Source organism: Desmodus rotundus, chromosome 1 (assembly GCF_022682495.2).
Source record: "Desmodus rotundus isolate HL8 chromosome 1, HLdesRot8A.1, whole genome shotgun sequence".
Taxonomy (NCBI): Eukaryota; Metazoa; Chordata; class Mammalia; order Chiroptera; family Phyllostomidae; genus Desmodus; species Desmodus rotundus.
This window is the reverse complement of record NC_071387.1, coordinates 92,194,218-92,208,007: the sequence shown is the minus strand read 5'-3', so window position 1 is coordinate 92,208,007 and position 13,790 is coordinate 92,194,218. Positions and strand designations below refer to the sequence as shown.

Below are 13,790 nucleotides of genomic sequence, written 5' to 3'. Positions count from 1 at the left end.
TGTTTAAGAAACTGCCAAACTGTTTTTGAATAGCTGAACCATTTTACCTTCTGACCTGCGATGCATGAGTTCCAATTTCCCCACCTCCTTGTCTGTCTTTTTGATTATAATCATTCTAGTGGGTGTTTGATGGTGTCTCACTGTAGTTTTCCAGATTACAATCTTGTTTTGTAGATTATTCTATATTACAACTCCTTTTGTCAGATATATGGTTTGTAAATATTTTTCTCCCAATCTGTGGCTTGTCTACTCATTTTCTTAATGATGGATAATTTATCATTTTTTTTTCTTTTATGGCTATGCTTGTGGTATCATACCTAGGAACTCTTTCCCTAGCCCAAGGCTGAGACTGCTCTCAGGGTGGACCTTCCTATGGGGCAGAGCCCCAAGGTGCTTATTTACATGTATTTTACAGAAAATTTACATGCCACCCAATTGTGTTATTTTCATATTGCCCTGTTAGACTTTAGGACTTGCAGAAGTCTTGGTAGAGAAACCTTTCCTCCCACAAAACCCAAGACACCTCCTCCCTTTTCCCTGGCTACTCCTATTCACCCCTCAGGTCCCAGTCCAGGTTGGGGACTCCTCCTCTGAACCCTAGGTCTTCTGACTCCCAAGTCATAGCATCTAGTTGTATGCTAAGAACCAGGCAATCAGTTTAGTTGCCTGGCTATTTATCCTTCTCTAGCTCTATGAATACAGAACTGAGTTGTTTCTTTTCATTGCTTTATGTCCAGCATCTGGCATATAGTAGTTGCTCATGGAACATCTCTTGAATGAATGAATGACTTACACATGGGGTCCTAATGTACCTCATGTTCACCATCAGAGAAAGCTGAACCTGGGTGAGTTTCTTGTTGGACTTTGCCCCTGGGTGAGCTTGGCTCTCTGCTTCCTGGTACCTGGACATTTCCCACCCTACCCAGACCTACCCCCACCCAAGAAGACCTTACCTGCCCACAATCATGAGCTCCTTCTCAGATGCCCAAGGCCGGACGTGATTCCAGAGGTCCATGGTGAAGATGGTGCTGGCACTATTAAAGATGGAGGTGAGGGAGGACATGAGCGCCGCCACCATAACAGCAATCATGAGCCCACGGAGCCCTGGGGGCAGAAGGGAGGTCTATGGGCCTCAGGCTTTTTCTGCTCACAGCCCCTGCCTTCACTCATGACCCCATGACCCCAGGGCCATAGCCAGCTGACCCCAGGAGGTTCAACTCTGAGGAATCAGAACTCAGGTTGGAGCCCCGAGGAAGGACTGGGTGTGGGGGCTGGGCAGAGCCCCCTGCATGGTCAGGGCCTGGGCTTCATTCAGGGGCCCTGGCTCTGGAGTTCAGTTCCTTGGTCCCAGAATACATTCCTTTCCACCACCCACCCATCCTGTCCCTCCCTCAGGTTAGAGCCCAGCCAGTTCTTCCCCCCTAGGTGCTGCAGGGGATGAGGGGATATTACCTGTGGGCAGGAGCTCCAGCACAAGTTTGGGATATGCGATGTCAGAGCAACCGGAGGGATTGCCACAGACTTTCTGGCAGATCTCTGGATCTGCACAGGCCACTTGATCTGTGGAGAAGACAAGGCCCAGAGGTGAGCTCACACACCCTCAAGGCCCCAGGCCAAGCCCAAACATGGTCTGACCCTGGCCAGAGTCAAGATGGCTCAGTGAAATAAAAAGGAGCCTAGACTTTACAAACCATGACCCTCTTACCCAACCTTTTTGAACTTCAGGCTCCGTATCTGTAAAATTTGGACAATAACATAAGATTGTAGTGAGGATGGACTAAGATGGCACACATAACACACTTAGCACAGGGTCTGACACATAGGCAGTACTGAATACAAGCCAGCTATTACTGTAGCTGTAACTACAGTAATACTGTAACTCAGGTAAAGCTGAGGCCCCCAGCGGCAGTCTGAACACAGGTCCACCTCAGGCTCCATCTCTCTGACCCCCAAACAGGGACACAGATCTGCAAAGGAGAATGCCAGCACTCAACACATGGCAGACATGTTTTAAATTTCTTGTTTCCCATCTTCTTCTCAACAGCCATTCCTCACTTTAGACTCATAATAACCCAACCATGCTGGTTCTGAACTCTTTCTACATTTTGGTTCTTGTATTTCCTGAACAGCATTCTGACCTTCCCATGTAAATCCATCTAGGCTTCTTGGTACCTCTTGCTCTGCATCTTTACCTGTTAGCATGATGAACACATCCCAAACATGTAAGCACAGGCAGCCTTTTGGGAAGATAGAGATTAGCTTTGGATGGGAAGGGGCCTGATTATAATCACCCATCGAAGTCAGAACTGAAACACAGGTCTGAATTCTAATCCAATTTGTCAGAGAAGGAAGGCCAGAGATGGAAGGCTGTTCCACCTTAATGGGTTGGCAGTTACCCTATCCAGGGCCTAATCCTGGCCACCAGGACCTTCAGACTCTCTGTGCTGTCTCAGGGTTTGGCACCTACCTCTGAAGGAAGGCTTTCTCATCACCTTCTGTCTTCCTCAGCTCCTCATATCTGAGCTAACTGACACTCCTCACCACCATCTCAATGCCAAGCAAGCACCATTCACCCCAGCTGGACCACTTATTACTTCTCACATCTCTTGCCAGGTGGAATAACTCCCTTAAATAGCTCCCAGGCCCTCTTTCTTCTCAATCCAAAGCCTTCCATCCTTCTTTCTTATTCTGACGGTGACACTGCTTTCCTGACCACCTTCTGTGGTAAATGGGAACTACTTCAGTTTAGGGGTGGGCATGGAGCCCTTCACTGCTCACACCCATCTCATCCCTGGTTCTCATGCAATAGCAGCATCATGGTGACCATGTAGTTGGGACCTCAAGTTTATAAGTGGCCTCAAATGCAGATTTTTGACAGCATCTCCAGGTGAGGTGGTATATTTAGTCCCTATTTTTTATCTGTATGAAAACTGTTAATTTAACAGATGCTAACATTTGAAGTACACCACAATTTAAAAATCCAATATTGTAGCTTCATTTCTCATTTAATGGAACAAAATACCTAAGAAATGGAAATGGCTTCAGGAAATAGCCTTTCATCCATTGGGAAGTCCAAGGGCCTTTGTAAAACTCCTCCACTCTCTGTTGTGTCTTCTCAAGGCTGGCACCCTCCCCTCCACTAACTTCCTTCAGTGGGAGAGGAAATGGGTGCTGAGGCCATGATAATACTGATTACAATTACTATGGAATAAAAGTAGATGCCCCCCAAACTCTGGTTCAGCCTTAGACAAAATTAAAACTGCAGACTAAAAATGACATTTGATGAGAAGAATTAAGAAGAAGCAATCTTGTTGAAAAAAAAAATGCTTTAAAAAAATCCTCATCTGAGGATTTTAGAGAGGAAGGGAGAGAGAGAGGGAGAGGAACATTGATGTGAAACATCGATCCATTCCCTTCTGTATGCACCCCGACTAGGGAATCGACCTGCAACCTAGGTGTGTGCCTTGACTGGGAATCAAACCCACAACATTTTGGTGCACAAGATGATCCAATGAACTGAGCCACCTGGCCATGGCGAGAAAAATGCTTTTAAGAGGTCAAAGTTCCTGACTGTTTATGACTCTTTTGAGAAATTTTAGGAAAAAAATAGAAAACAGTTACATTCTCATGGCCAGAACATGGTAAGGAGCCTCCCAGGTGAGGTAAAGGTCATGTTTATGTTCAAATCTGTGGGCTCTGCCTCCTGTCCAAAAGCTCCTCTCTTCAAGGTACACTGAGAAGAAGCAAGGATCTCCCTGTGGTATCTAATTAACTGCAAAGTTTTTGTTTAACCTTCTAGGAATGCAACCTTCAACCATGTTTGAGGCAGAAAACTGTGTTCAGTCTAAGGAATATGTTCATCATAGGGACATTAGTTGGCTCAGCTAAGTTATAAATGAAGCCAACATCTGCTTACCTATCCTGTGTTAATTAATCAACTATTTCATGTATGAAGTGGTTTCCCTTGTCAGGCCCTCTGATGCTTGAATGTAGGAACCCTCTAATAGAGTCAAATGCAAACATAGCACAAACCTCCTCCTTCAAAATGCCAACATTCACTATGACTCAAGGCTACAGATAAACACTGTACATACACCTTCTCATGTAATCTTCACCACTCGTTGAGGAAGATATTGTTACACATCTTTTAAAGACAAGTAAACTGAGGCACAGAAAGGTTAGATAGCTCCCCCAAATCATATAGCTAGTAAGTGTCATGGACAGTTCTCAAATCCTTAGTGTATTCCAAAGCTCATGTGGCTTTGGAAATAGGTACATCTCTAGACTTTTGTGTTTTATTGTCTTGAGGGTTATTTTGCTTCTCTCTTAATTTCCACTAGTTTCTTCAAACGTGTGTGCCATTTCTCAGGTGGACTAAGTAGAAGAGGGTGTTGTCCAGGGTCATAAGAGCTCAGGATTGGAGCATACTTTTAGGCAGTTCCAGAACCAGTTGAAGAGTCAGCAGGGAGCTGGTGGAGCCAAGATGTAGAGAAGTGGAAATGGGAAGGTACAGTGGCTTTGCCCCAAGTCTGGCACTTTAGGCCAAGGTTTCTTAATCTTCTGATGGGCTTGTTAAAACAGATTGCTGGGCCCTGGCAGGAGTGGCTCAGTGGATTGAGCGCTGGTCTGTGAACTGAAAGGTGACTGGTTTGATCTCCAGTCAGGGCACATGCTTGGGTTGTGGGCCAGGTCCCCAGTTGGGGGCATGTGAGAGGCAACTGATCACTGTATCTCTCACACACTGATGTTTCTCTCCCTCTTTCTCCCTCCTTTCCCTTCTCTCTAAAAGTAAATAAATAAAGTCTTAAAAAAAAAAAAAAAAACAACCAAGGACTTCCGGCAAAGATGGAGACGTAGGTAGACATACTGTGCCTCCTCGCACAACCAAAAGAAGGACAACAACAATTTAAAAACAAAAGACAACCAGAACTGACAGAAAATTGAATTGTATGGAAGTCCGACAACCAAGGAGATAAAGAAGAAACATTCATCCAGACCGGTAAAAGGGGCAGAGACAGGCAGCTGGGCGGAGAGGACTCACAGCAAGGCGGCAGCTGGCAGACCCAGCAAGGTGGTGGGTTGTGGAGGGGGTGGGCAAAGCTGCAGCTGGCCGTTGAGGCAGCAGCTGGTGGACCAGGTGACAGACCGAGCAACCCAGAGTTCCAGCACAGGGAAATAAAGCCTCAAACCACTGATTGAAAACACCTGTGGGGGCTGAGGTGGCAGCAGGAGAAACTCCTAGCCTCACTGGAGAGTTTGTTGGAGAGACCCACAGGGTCCCAGAATGTACACAAAACTCACCCACTTGGGAAGCAGCACCAGAAGTGCCCAATTTGATTGTGGGTAGCAGAGGGAGTGACTGCAAACAGGCAGAGTGGAGCAAGCGCCATTGATCCCTATCGGACCCCTCCCCCACATACAGCTTCACAGTGCAGTGACCAGCATTACCCTGCCCAGGTGAACACCTAAGGCGCCACCCCTTTACGTACCAGGTGCGCCAAGACAAAAAAAAAAATGGCCCAAATGAAAAAACAGATCAAAGCTCCAGAAAAAATACAACTAAGCAAGAAAGAGATAGCCAACCTATCAGATGCACAGTTCAAAACACTGGTAATCAGGAAACTCACAGAATTGGTTGAATTTGGTCACAAATTAGATGAAAAAATGAAGGCTATGCTAAGAGAAACAAAGGAAAATGTACAGGGAGCCAATAGTGATGGGAAGAAAACTGGGACTCAAATCAACAGTGTGGACCAGAAGGAAGAAAGAAACATCCAACCAGAAACGAATGAAGAAACAAGAATTTGGAAAAATGAGGAGAGGCTTAGGAACCTTCAGGACATCTTTAAATGTTCCAACATCCGAATTATAGGGGTACCAGAAGGAGAAGAGGAAGAGCAACAAACTGAAAACTTATTTGAACAAATAACAAAGGAGAACTTCCCTAATCTGGCAAAGGAAATAGACTTCCAGGAAGTCCAGGAAGCTCAGAGAGTCCTAAAGAAGCTGGACCCAAGGAGGAACACACCAAGGCACATCATAATTACATAAGCCAAGATGAAACAGAAGGAGAGAATCTTAGAAGCAGCAAGAGAAAAGGACACAGTTACCTACAAAGGATTTCCCATAAGACTGTCAGCTGATTTCTCAAAAGAGACCTTACAGGCAAGAAGGGGCTGGCAACAAGTATTCCAAGTCATGAAAGGCAAGGACCTACATCCAAGATTACTGTATCCAGCAAAGCTATCATTTAGAATGGAAGAGCAGATAAAGTGCTTCTCAGATAAGGTCAAGTTCAAGGAGTTCATCATCACCAAGCCCTTATTATATGAAATGTTAAAGGGACTTATCTAAGAAAAAGAAGATTAAAAAATAGGAACAGTAAAAATGACAGCAAGCTCACAGTTATTAAGAACCACACCTAAAACAAAAACAAAAGCAAACTAAGCAAACAACTAGAACAGGAACAGAACCACAGAAATGGAGATCACATGGAGGGTTATCAACAGGGGAGTGGGAGGGGGAGACAGGGGGGAAAGGTACAGAGAATAAGTAGCATAGATGGCAGGTAGAAAATAGACAGGGGGAGGGTAAGAATAGTATAGGAAATGTAGAAACCAAAGAACTTATATGTATGACCCATGGACATGAACTATAGGGGGGGAATGTGGGAGGGAGGGAGTGTGCAGGATGGAGTGGAGTGAAGGGGGTAAATGGGACAACTGTAATAGCATAATCAATAAAATATATTTTAAAAAATAATAAAAACCTGGATTGCTGGGCTCCATCCCATGGATTCAGAATTAGTAGTGCTTTGAGGCCTGAAAATTTGCATTTCTTCTTTTTTAAATTAATTAATTAATTAATTAATTTTTAGAAGGAGGGGAGGGAGAAAGAAAGAGAGAGAAACATCAATGTGTGGTTGCCTCTTATGTGCCCCCAGTGGAAGGCCTGGCCCGCAACCCAGGCATATGTCCTGACTGGGAATTGAACTGGCAACCCTTTGTTTCCCAGTCCAGTGTTCAATCCACTGAGCCACACTAACCAGGGCAAAATGTGCATTTCTAACAGATCCCAAGCTGCCACTGCTGCATCTGAGGACCACACTTTGAGAAGTGCTCTCTTCAGTCTACTCTTTTTTTATTTAATTTTTATTGTTATTCAATTACAGCTGTATGCCTTTTGTCCCCATCCCTCCACCCCACCCCAGCCGAACCCCCCTCCCTCCCCCACCTCCACCCTCCCCCTTGATTTGATTACAGGAACTACTATAAAGGACACATGGACAAAATCAGTCTATTCTTTTAACTCCTTTTATACTTACTGGTTGTATCATATGCAGGAGTTTTTTGATATCTATTTTACATTACTTTTTCATGAGTACTGGACTCATTTGTTACATTACAGAGTCCTTAGAAGTGTAGAACATGATCTTATGTTTCGTTTAATAATAAAACATTGTTGATTGGCTGACTGTCAAGAGTATTGAGCTAAAGCTTAAAATGTGATTTTCTGAGAGAGACAGTAGCATGATTTAGAGTCAGTTTTTGGAAGCAGACACATCTGGACTTAAACCCTGGCTCATCCACAATAGCCACGTAACTGCCTGCAAATTACTTAATCTAGAAGTGATAGAGTCCTCTTTTTCCCCTTAATGCCACATCTAATCCCACATTAATCTGGTTGGTTTCATTCTCAAATATATTTTCAAACCATCCCTGTGGCCTCTTTCAGAAGGGGTCCCTGCCCAGAAGCCCCTGTGACATCTCCCTAGGAATTTTCCTCACAGTGTTGACTTAGCACAATTGAGGAATATCTCATTTATCTACTTACTTTCTTTTCTGTCTTTACCACTAGAATGAAAAACCCACAACAGCAGGGATACTATATGTGTTGTTCTCTTATGAATCCCCAGGTCTTCTAAAATAAGGCCTTCTAAAACTGGCTCTCAAAACAGTTGTTGGATACATGGACAAATAAATAAATGAGTGAATGAATTTTTCTGAGCTTGAGTTTTCTCATCTGTAAATGAAAATAACAATAATAATGCTAGCCTCATAAGGTCATTTTGAGGAATAAAGGAAATTATACAAGTATAAAATAATAAGAATGAACCTTGTGTAGTACTTTCCATGTGCCAGGAACGGCTTTAAAAGCCTTAGCAAGTATTTTCCCCATTTTACAAATGAGGAAGCAGAGACCAAGAGAGATTAAGTGACTTATTTGAGGTCACGCTGCTAGCAAAGGGCAGAGCCAAGATTCAGGCTCAGGGAGTTCAGGTCAGAGTCTGTATTCATAACCACCACATTTTACTGTCAAACTCTTCACACAGGGACTGGCCGTTAGAACAATGGATGTTGGCGGTTTGGAGCCATGTTCTTTGTTCCTATCTCAAGCCTTGCCCAAGAGCTGTATATTTGCCTTCAAGTCACCACAAACCCCAGAAACCAGTTCTTACTCCCATCTGGGGTTTTCCAAGGTGGTGCCCCTTCTCTGGAAACAGGACCAATGACTGTCTGGGTTCTTCATCCCATCTGGGCTGGGGGAGCACAAGCCCAATGTCTAGTACCAAGGACAGCTCCCTGCTTCCCTTCCCCAACTCTCCCCTCCTAATTCTTAAGGTCCTGAATTATTTTGACAAAACATCTGGACCATCCAACTAACCATGTCACCCTATCCTTTCTTATCTCTGTGTGACATTGTAGGATAAGGCATGAGGGAGGGAGTGTTTTTCTGTATAGATCACTACTTCCTGCATTCCAGTAACCCCCCATAAGAACCCCCACCCCTAGTGCTGCTTAATCTCCACAGGGCAAAGCCCATCCCTGTACCACATTACAAAAAAAAAATTGCTAAGGCAAATACTCCAAATGCTTTAATATCCCTTATTTTTGTTAAGAAAACTAGCCCCTAAATGGTTCTATTGGGCCTAAGTTACCAAACCACAGGGCTCAAACACTAAAGCGCGAGGCTTCAGGAAACTGACATCTGAGACCACAGATTTTCGCCTACTTTGTGGCTTCAAAATATATAGTTGAGGCAAGGCCCCAGGTGGGTTTCCACTGCACTTGGTCTGGGACATCTATAGCATGCTCCCATTGAACCAGTGTTGGGAAATGGTATAGAGCCAGTCGATGCCTGGATAGATACCCCTCAGCTAAGTCACTAGAAGAGGCTTCAGTCACATTCCCTTAGAGCAGCCAGTAATATGTTTCTAGCATTTCCGGGTCTGAGACTCACAGACGCATGACATCTCCTCCCAATCCTTTTCTTACCTGGAAAGAGAACACGGCTAATCATTCCAGGGAACACCATCATGAAAAGGGGCAGCACCTTCAGATATGCAGCCATCAGAGAGCCTCCTTTGGCATGGGACAGGTTTTGGGCAGCCAGACTCCGCTGAACAATAACCTGGAAAACAGTGGAGTAATTGGAAACTGAGATGGCTTTCTCTTAAGGCACACTTAGTGTGCATAGCATCTCGGTGGACACAGTGAACTTTGAACTTGGTTTCCTGGCTTCTCTTAGAGGAAGCATCTCTTTCCTATTCTCAATCCCTTTCCTTTATTCTGCAGTTGGACCTGCTCAATTAGAGTTCTCCATAGAATTACTCCACTTGTTTGTATCCAATACAGGCCAACTACAGCCCTACATGGAAATTTCTTCTAAAAGAGACAAAGGAAAGAGGCACCCTAACCCCTGCAACCTCCACTAGAATGGCTAACCGAGAGTAGCTTAAACCGTGGTTGCATCTGGGCCATTGAATCAGGAAAGCCTTCTGAGGTGGAAGTCATCTCAGAGGAAGAAAAGGAGGAATTGGAGAGAAAGAGAAACAGTTTGTCATCACATAGTTAGAGCCCCTCAGTCCAGCTGTGCCAACTCTGGAAACCAGTCCTACTTCCCCACTTCTTTGCTGTGTGGTCTTGGGCAAAAACTTTTACCTCTCCTTGCTTGCCTTGGTTTCCTGATCTATAAAATGAGGAGTAAGGGGGTGAGATATTAGGACTGTTTTGACAATTAAATGAAGTCAAACCATTTAGAATATTTAGAACAGAGTCCAATAAATAGTAACTGCCCAATAAATATTAATTGTTATTATTCACTTTTGCCCACCCGCAGTCATGTAAGTTAAAGCAAACACAGACTTAAACTATTTTTCCCCCTTATGGATGACTAAGAATCCTCATTAAATCAGCAAAGAATCGTTAATGGTAAGAGTGTCGAGGGGTAAGATTTGCCCCCATCCCCATATCACACCCCTAATAATTTTTAGGCTCCATAGTACACACATGCACATCTATTCAGGAGAAAACATTGTGTTTGAGGGCATTTCATTCTCAGAAGCCATGGGCCTGGCCCCTTCTCACACAATTGCCAGAAGACACCAGAATCAAGGTCAAGTTCCATGTGAAATCTGCAACTTCTGCTAAGGTCCAACTGCAGTAACAGTGACACAAACTGAGCTCTGTGAACAAGTTTCAAGGGTAGGCCCCTATGCCCATGGACACACCCATTCAGCCAGCCAGAACTCAGAAGAGCCCTGTCTCAATCTGGTCACCCAGATTAGGAGTTTGTTTTTTATAACTTTCAAACTGTAAAAGGAATAGTGGTCAAGTGGCACTTTATCAGTTACAAACATCTCAGTTGAAAAACAAGTTAACTGAGAGGAATGAAAGCATAATACAGAACATGGGAGGAGGGTCGTAGTGAGCTGGGTCCTCATCCAGCATTGTGCCTAGCATGCATCTGCCTTCACTTGCTCTTCCTGCAACACCCACATGCAAATTTCCCCTCACTGAGGTGGGAAGGCTGGGAGAGGCCTGTCAGGGAGAGGTGCTGGTGGTGGGGTTGTTGGCCAGGCAGTGGCTTCTGCACATATGGGCAGCTGGGGGTTGGCTCTCTCTCACACAAGGTTCTGCATAAACCCCAGAATCAAGAAAATACCAAGTTGGTGATTTGGAGCAAAGGAATAGAGTGGTTAAAAGTGCAGACAGACTTAAGTGTGGATACCCCTCTATCAGGTCTTTGTCAGCTCAGACAAGTTCTTAAACTCCTCAGCCTTCAGTCTTCTCATCTGCCAAATGGGGATCATAATAGTGCTTGTTCTGAGGTGCCTAGCAGTTCGTATGCAGAGAGAACACTAGTGATTATCATTATTGGATCACTGTTGTTGGATGAAGCCAGAGAAAGAAGTTTGAATAGGTTACCAAAATAGAAGAGAGTTAAAATTAGATTTTTGAAACTAGATCAGAGAACCACAGCATGTCCACAGTCCAGGAGTGTGGAAACAGCTAACATTGGACCAATAATTCAAGCAAGAAGCTGGTCTTGGGGCAATACCTGGGCAGCTGTAATTGTCTGTAGCTGGTTTTCATGAATGAGTTTTAACCTGGTAGTGGAGGGGGTCTTAAAAGGACCAAGACAGAGAAAGCAAGAACAGGAAGGAGGACAGAAGAGAAATGCAGACACTCAAGTCTGGTAGGAGTGAGGAGTTAAGAGAGAGACAGAGAGAGGGTCTCAGGTAATGCTGCCAAAGGATAGGGTGTCTGGGCTTGTGGTTACTGTGCATAGTATGCCTACATCTTAACCTGATGCCTCCTCAAGAACTCTCTTTTGGGTGGGGTGAAGCTAGGTCTTGCCAAAATTCATCCCCTCAAAGGGAATGACTTGCCACAGAGTGTTTTCTACCTAGGAGACTGGTCCCCACAAGGCCTCCTCTAGCCTTCAGATCAAATCTACCTCAGCTCAGAACTTTCTCTACTGTTTCCTTAAGCTTTGGGTCTTGAAACATCTGAAGAAGTTATGGAGGCCTTGGTGGTCACCAGCACCTTTCTCAGCTGGTTCAGTGAACTGTGGACAAGGAGTAAAATGTATTGTTATCATGGTGATGCTGTGGTGAGCAGGACAAGGTAGGAATTCTTCCCTTTTGTTTTATAGTGGCCACCAATGGGGTAGTCTTCCCAGAGTGTCCACCCCCTCTTCACATGGCTGCTGCATCCTCTTGGGCACAGTTGCCTGATCCAGGGATCAGCACCTGACCCAAGCTGGGCCAATCAGAGCCCAGGCACTGGACTTTTGGATTTAGGATTTAGGGATTGTCAGCCTCTTTGCTGTTGGTCTGCAGTGGAGACAATGAAGTCAATAGGTGAGAAAAATAGGTGAGGGAAACAAGAATAAGTTCTAGCAGTTTCTGAAGACTCATTCAACTTCCTACAGTTTGTATTCCATGAGCTAATAAATCCCCACCCTTTTCCTGAGCTAATTTAAATTTGATTTTTTCCTGTCACTTGCAAGCAAGTATATCTTACAAGCACAAATTATACATGTTTGAATGTTGCAAAAGTACAGCCTCCAGATATGAATTCGAGAGACAGCTGAGTAAGTTTCAAGACAGTTGCGCCTCCTCTCAAACACCCACAAGCCCTGAGAGGAGGGTGTCACCCTGCATAATAACCCTCCAGGCTCATAGTAATGTTCAGAAAATGAATTGCTTTCACACATATGAAATGGTTAGGTCAGTGACAGGCAAGTGACACAGCATCAGTAAATGTTCGAGTGTCATTAGTCTTAGCAATTGTTATTCACCTCTTCCATCTCTGCCCAGTAGGATCTGGAATGAGCTCCCAGTCAATGAACAATGAATGCCACCCTGCCTTTCTTCTGTCCCAAGATGAGCGTTATACAGCTCTGGCAAAGATGCGCACATCCCGGGGCAGCACACACAGCAAACAACAGTCTTTGGAGTCTACAGAATCCTGCTCAACAGCAACGGTTGTGCAGTCAAGACCACAGTCATGGGGCTCGTGGGGGCACGGGTGTCTGCACCCTATTGCCCTGCCTGGCATTTGGAAGGAGGCTGAGCCCCCTTGGACCAAGTCTCCAGATCCTTGAACAAAACAGGGTGGGCTTAAGGTGGACTTCGGGGGCACACACTGGAACTCCAGCTCATGAGGGTTTGAGGAATCTCAAGTAAATGTTTATGCAGATTTATCAATGTAAGATGGTGAGCTGTGTCGAGATCAGTAACAAAAACTGTAGTAAAATGTAAATGTTTCTAATGGTTTGTTTATTAAATGTCTCTGTAACAAAAGCACTATGACCAAATTCTTCATGCTCCCCTCTTTTGTAACCATTAGTAGCCCCACTTAACAGGAAGCAGAGCAGAGGCTCAGAGATGTTAAATCGTGTCTCAGGATTATGCCATCTGAACTTGATTCTAGGTTTGTTCATTGTAAAGCCCATGCTGTTAACTCAGACCTGTACTGTCTCCAAGGACTCTCCCACCTGAGATTCCTAAGGAGGAAAAGGGGGTCTGCCTCTTAAAGCGGTAGTGTCTGGGTATTGCACCGTCACTGCCATGGTGCACCGTGGCACTTACCTCTTCAAGTGGATGTGATCCAGCCTGGGGGTGGCTCAGGCCTCATTCTTGGCACTGTCTCCTTTAGTTAAACTCTCATCAACTCTAACTATGCAATTTGGTTTCTAAACTGCTACATAGACCTGACTGTTAATATAGCAGAAAAAAACAAAAAACAAAAAACATTTCAACTTCTGATACAGTCACTGGATTTGAAACCTAGAAAGTAAACAGGGCGGGCAGTGACACGGTTCCCACCCGACCTGGTACCTCTGCCCACAAGTATCTGCTCTTTTTTGTTGTAGATACATCCAACCAGTTTCTTTATGTGTATACAAGTAAATGCGGTATATTGAGTTTATTCTCTTTCTTTTAACAAAATGGGGCTTATTGCACACACTGTTGTGTCTTCTTCTTTTCTCATGTCCTTTTT

At 44.5% G+C, this 13,790-nt stretch overlaps 1 protein-coding gene across 4 annotated transcripts in view; it reads right to left on the bottom strand.

Annotated features, from left to right (window-relative positions):
• SLC5A11 (solute carrier family 5 member 11) overlaps nt 1–13,790 on the bottom strand; it is a 55,417-nt gene that overhangs the window by 3,276 nt on the left and 38,351 nt on the right. For all 4 annotated transcript variants that reach the window (XM_024560454.3, XM_071221799.1, XM_045195534.2 and 1 more), the window contains 3 exons: nt 9,276–9,411; nt 1,453–1,560; nt 954–1,104 (listed from right to left, as the gene is read on the bottom strand). In XM_024560454.3, coding sequence (XP_024416222.1) covers nt 954–1,104; nt 1,453–1,560; nt 9,276–9,411 — 395 coding nt within the window. The remainder of the gene's footprint in view (nt 1–953; nt 1,105–1,452; nt 1,561–9,275; nt 9,412–13,790) is intronic.